The sequence below is a fragment of the Anguilla anguilla genome, chromosome 8 (genome assembly GCF_013347855.1).
Source record: "Anguilla anguilla isolate fAngAng1 chromosome 8, fAngAng1.pri, whole genome shotgun sequence".
Classification (NCBI taxonomy): domain Eukaryota; kingdom Metazoa; phylum Chordata; class Actinopteri; order Anguilliformes; family Anguillidae; genus Anguilla; species Anguilla anguilla.
The window spans coordinates 50,569,482-50,575,481 of record NC_049208.1 but is presented as its reverse complement, the minus strand read 5'-3'; the positions used below and the strand labels follow the sequence as shown (position 1 = coordinate 50,575,481).

General features: G+C 47.0%; 1 protein-coding gene across 2 annotated transcripts in view; it reads right to left on the bottom strand.

The window, feature by feature from the left end:
* Nucleotides 1–1,624, bottom strand: part of LOC118234636 (protein 4.1-like) — a 42,370-nt gene extending 40,746 nt beyond the window's left edge. Inside the window, exon 1 of one of the 2 annotated variants that reach the window (XM_035431318.1) lies at nucleotides 1,520–1,624. In XM_035431318.1, coding sequence (XP_035287209.1) covers nucleotides 1,520–1,559 — 40 coding nt within the window. In that variant the 5' untranslated portion in view covers nucleotides 1,560–1,624. The remainder of the gene's footprint in view (nucleotides 1–1,519) is intronic. The other variant, XM_035431317.1, reaches the window with a different exon arrangement.
* Between the last annotated feature and the right edge of the window lie 4,376 nt (nucleotides 1,625–6,000).

The window sequence follows — 6,000 nt, the reverse complement described above, 5'->3', positions numbered from 1 at the left end:
CTGGCTTTTTGAGGCACGCTTGTCAGTAAAGTCAGTAGATCTTTATCAGACCTGGGTCAAATACGTACTGTATTTCTTTTGGATTCAAATACGTTTCTACGCTTTTCTGATTATGTCTGGTGTATTGTAACCAATGAAATACTCTCAAAAAGTGCAAACCCCACCTTCCGGTCCTATTGGCAGGCTCAATTACACCAGGCAAGACCAACAGAGCACAGAAAAGTATTTTAATCCAAAACAAATACGTATTTGACCCAGGTCTGACCTTTATCAACCCAAGGAAAAATTTGGTTCCAGCCAACTTGAAAAAGAAGTCAATTATACAGTGGATACCACGTAGAATACAACAGCAAGAGACACAGGGAGTGGAATTCATTTGAAGCGCAACTTATTGTTTTACACACCATGAAATTTGACGTCTTCGACGTATATACAGAACACGTCTCCGTGTCGTCCAAGAGCAGGAAACAGCTGCTCGGCGAGGCTGCACCACCGCCATGACGCGTTCGCTACAGGCACGCGGTCGTGTTCCTACCTCGTAGTTAGCGGCGACCGAAATTAATTGGTGACAGCGGTGTTCCACACAAACCTCCCCGATCGCCGGCTTCATTAACGGCATTAATGAGGTGGAGCGCACCTTGGGGACCTTGCTTGTCCCGTGCTCATTTCATTAGACAGGCAGATAATAATTAGCCCGGAGCAGAGAGCGCAAGTCGACATCTGGAGATTACGAAAGAAGTTCAGATATTACAACAAGTCGGGCTGCCTCGCAGTCTCAGCCTTAGACACAGGCCACAGATTCTGTAGACCTGCCAGATGCACAGGTCCATGTTATTTTCCCCTAACACCAGATCCAATACACTCCGATTTAATGCTTCTTACTACTATTCATGAAGGCGTGGGCTAAACTACAATAAAAAACGTGGGAATAGCTGTTCTGCACTTTACATTTTTGTTACTATCCAGAACATTCTGTGGGACTAGCTGGGATAAAATGAAGGCAGGAGCAACTGCCTGCAGCCAACCACAGAGGACCACTTTCATTGGCTGAAATCACAGAATGCTCACACAGGCTCCACCCAGCAAGGTGATTATTCCAGCCAATAGAATTCCTCCTTTCACACATTATAATTCTATAATGACAGCAGTGCCAGGGGTGGGGCAGCTACAGTGGGAGTAATGCACACTGTACAGGATCAAATTAATGGTGACCAACCAGGTGAAAGAACATCTCATATCCAACCCCCTTTACTGTGACATCATCATGCCCCAACTGCCATTGTTTGAACTGTGTTAATTCAATTACTGCGTGCATTCGTCTTCCCTTGGTAGCTGTCTGCTACAGCCACACTCCACCCAGCTAAGTGTCTTTTTTTGAAACAACCCACCCTTCATACACACAAAGACGCAAAGAAAGCATGTGGGTATTGCTGTGAAAATCACAATACTGTGCCAAGAAACACAAAGACTACAATTACATCATCACCAATAAGTGGGGGTGAACAGACAATACACTCACCAGATACCACCAGAGGGACCCCCGGGACATCCGAGACCATTCCAGAACAGGATGGGGGAACAGTGTTCCCGTGGGATGGGGTGCAGGCGGGGAGAGAAAGACAGGTTAGCAAAACGCAGTGACACATAAATACAGACGTTCGCCTGTTTTTGAAAAACACTAAAATGTCCAAACTCACTTGCTATAATCACTCGGCTTTAGACTTGTTTGTTAATTTATTTCAGGCCATTCCTTTTCTTCAAAACCACATCCATACTAAAGTTTCTCAAGAGAAACAATGGGTAAGCTAATTCCCCTCCTGAGAATACTTTAATGTCGAAAATTCTGCACAACGAGGAACTGTCAGCTTGCGTCAACTAATCCCATAGATACCACTATCATCGCAATCTAAGTGAATTTCAATTCAATTTAAAGGTTCCTTAATCTTTGTGCTTTTAAACCCACTCAGGCAGCACAGTCGGGTTGTTGCTGAGCCGCAGTACAGGCTGTCCCGTGCTCCAGCCATTTCACGGATTAGTGCTGCAGCGTTTCTCCATTACCTTCCATTTATTTAGCAGACTCTTATCTCCACAGAAACCCACAATGCTAGGGCAGCAGTGCCAGATGGGGTCTAACAGCACCCACAGACCAGGCAGTGGTACAGCCAACATCACTGAAGCACTGAACGCTAGTTAACTTCGCTAACCTATGATCGTAATACAGAACAGGAAGATAAATATGGCACAGTGACCTGAGAAAAGCCCAGAGAGAGAGAGAGAGAGAGAGAGAGAGAGGGAGAGAGGGAGAGGGAGAGGGAGAGGGAGAGAGAGAGAGAGAGAGAGAGAGAGGTGTGACCTCTGTTCACTGACTCTGGTACAGTTTGTAGGGCCCCCAATATGGAGGGCAGCACTTGTAACTGTCTGTGCCCTGTCACGGGCGAACAAGCGTGCCTTCACAAACTGCACCCCTAGGCCCGAAAGCTCGGTGCTCTTGTTTTTATTTTTATTGTTTTGCGAAGGCCCGGCTGAGGCCACTGCCCCCCCGCTGGCTGTGAGCGCGCCGAACGGCCACGGGACACGCGACGCAAACCGGGGCACCAAAATCGCAGGAGAACGAGGAGGGGGAAAAAAAGGAACCCGTCGTAAATTTGGCCACCGATCAGAGCGCGATCAATCTGACAGTGCATCGTTCTGAAGTACGATCGTCCTCCGAGTGGCACGTTTGCTGCGATAGCGTATCTTTGTAATACACTATCTTCGTGACAGCAGAGAGTTCCTCCCACAGTGCGTTGCCGTGACGTTGCCGTTAAATCACCGCGGCGCGGTAGCGGATCGTTGCGACCATTCCGCACACACAACTGGCCTGCTAAATCTTTCATGTTCCCCGGAAATTAAATCTAATTTCCTATTATTGCGCCCCCAGCCAGGGGCGCCTCGCATCCCGTTCGCCGGACAGAGAACCCCGTTTCCGATGCTAATGGCGCTGGAGGCTTAGCGCACAGCGCCCGTGTGGAAGAGGCGTCACTGGTGTTATGGGGCGACATAGCTCAGGAGGTAAGACCGATTGTCTGGCAGTCGGAGGGTTGCCGGTTCAAACCCCGCCCTGGGCGTGTCGAAGTGTCCTTGAGCAAGACACCTAACCCCTAACTGCTCTGGTGAATGAGAGGCATCAATTGTAAAGCGCTTTGGATAAAAGCGCTATATAAATGCAGTCCATTTACCATTTACCAGTCACTGTGTCGGGCAGGCTTGCTGGCTGAGACCCCGCTCCACACGGCCCGTCACTGTCTGAGGAAACCGCAGCAGCGCTTCAACACAACGGAGAGTCCGTCTGGGGACAGGGGTGCGCAGACAAGGGCCGATCCGTTTCGGGATTTTTGCGCCAGCTTCTGCTCTTGATTCTTTAATCGGCTCAGTCATATCTTGGTCTGGCACTGTCGCCTCACAGCAAGAAGGTCGTGGGTTGGAATCTCAGCTTGGGGCCTTTCTGTGTGGAGTTTGCATGTTCTCCCCGTGTCCCTGTGGGTTTCCTCCCACAGTCCAAAGACATGTAGTTAGGCTAATGCACGATAGGCTCCAGCACCTCCCGCGATCCTGCTCAGGATAAGCGGGTATAGATAATGGATGAATGGATATCTTGATCTGACATTCACGTAGGCACCAGCTACAGAGCACAAATGTATCCTAAATGTTATACTGCACAGGAGTGGGTCAGCGTAGCTGTCAGAAAACTAATTAACTGATTGGAAAAGACCAACATGCAGACTAGCCTTCCAGGACCAGAGCTCTGTACCCCTGATTTCGTCCTGAGTGGCATGGGTGGTAAGGTGCCACATAGGCTCTTTCCTGGACAGGGGGACGGTTAAGTCGGTTGAGTCACTGCTCCACTGGTTACTGCAGTACAGGCGCCCCCTAGCTACTGACCAGGGACCTGCAAGGTTACAAGTTGTCATCCGAGAGAGAGAGAGAGGCGTCTCTCATCTCACTGGGCGCTGCTAGCTCTCCTGAAGTGCATTGTGGGGTTTGTAGTGTGGGAAATAAGTGCCTGGGACACATTAAGCGTCTCAGAGCGGTGCACAGAGTTCAACTGCAGCATTCCCCGTCTAAGTGCTGGTGGCACCACGCTGCTGCAGGACCATAAAACAAACAGCGATACAAACGAGCGAGCCAATGCAGTGCTTCGCTACAGAGCGAACCCGTGCCGACGTTTAATAAAGCAGAGCTTCTTAAAGCAGTTCTTCCATTCAAGAGAACAGAATACTGTGCGGTAAAGTGTCCATTCTTAATTCAAAACTAACAGAGTTTATACAAATCCATACTGGCCATAGTGGACTCCATTGACTTTGTAAGATTTGATTATTTTGCTGTGTGCTTTCATATAAAGAGACTGAATTCAGTGGAGGGTATATAAAACGATTCAATACACCAATGTAAGATTATTTGAAGTGCTGTTTTCGGTATAAAATGACTCAAGTGCAGCGTTTTGAAACAAAAGGTTAAACTCAGTTTTATTAAGGTCAAAGGGCTGGTTTCATGGACACAGATTAAGCTTGGAGAATCTCCATTCAAAATAAAATTTAGCCTAGTACTAGGTTTAATCTTTAGTCTAGGACTGGCCCTAAATCTTGACAAAGGGCAGCAAACAATGGGATCAACAGTTCGGCCCAGTTTGTAGCTTTTACTGCCAACACAGCAGCAAAGAGCACAACTAACATAACAGATCCAAATAAACATTCTGACATTGTTATTTCAAATCTGAATAATCTCAAACATAATTTAAAATCTGAAGACTTCCTATGCATGCAAATTAAGTGAAATGTAAATCTCCGCGCGTTAGCTGCAATGCATTTACTTCTCTAGGCATTACTTCCGGCGAAATTAAATTTAAGAAGCGCCTTTATTTTTGACAAACTAGTTTAAGGAGAATAGACGCCTTTATGTCGTCAACGTTTTTTTTTAATGAGACAATGTCCGTTCCCGTTAAACCGAAGTGGTGTCGATTCCATTCCCACGCTTTTAATGACAGAGCAGATTTGATCAATGAAAGTGTCAATAGCTGTCAAGTGCTGATGTGAACCTGTCTTTGAGACAGAGAGCGCGGCGCCGCAACTCGATCTCCGCTATCTCACTCCAAACTGACTACCGCTGATACGAGCAATTTCTCCCCGTTCGTTTTCGAAAGAGCCGGTCAGTGCAATAGCCTACTCCCACACATACCGACAGAGAGAGTGAGAGTACCAGCGACTCACGGTGCGGCAGCATCTGTAAGTCAATGGCAGTAGAGAATTAGAAATAGTAAAGCATTCATTCATCGCAAACGATTGTATGGCACTTGGTATCCTATAAGATGCATTAGTGCAGACATGTTTTCGCCATCGCCGTACAGAAAAAGAAACGCAAGCCAAATTCACGGGATCACGCTATAGGCTAGGTCCACTCAGAATTAGGCTACTAGAGTATGTTTACGCCGTCAAAGATGTTTTCATGCTTTTATTTAAAAAATAAATAGACCGTTTGTTCTGCTCTATTCGCTGTGTCATTGCGGCGAGCGATGTTAATAATCCCTCTCCCTGACAGGCAATATGCTTTCTGTTGTCACTGTACAGAAGCCATACTGAACAGACAGCGACACGGTGGAAAACATCGAAAACAGCCCCATCCTATTCGCACCCGAAAATTAATTAATTGTTTCCGCATACCATATGCATGCTCATCTATGTATGCCAGGCACTGAGATGTGACAGCATCATTCAAAAACCTCTATTTCGGAAATAAAACAAATCCACATAGAACACATGGCGAAGACCAACTCGGGATGGAATTTACGACGCGCAAAATATATGTTCAGCGAACAGTATAGAGAGTGTAGCGGGCTAATCCCGTTGCGAGCTAAGCGCATCACCAGCATCAGTACCTCTACCCCCGTCTATAATTTTGTCAAATTACAAACAGAACGCTGAGAGGGAAAAAATGATGCGAAATGCGACTGCACCGCGTAAACTT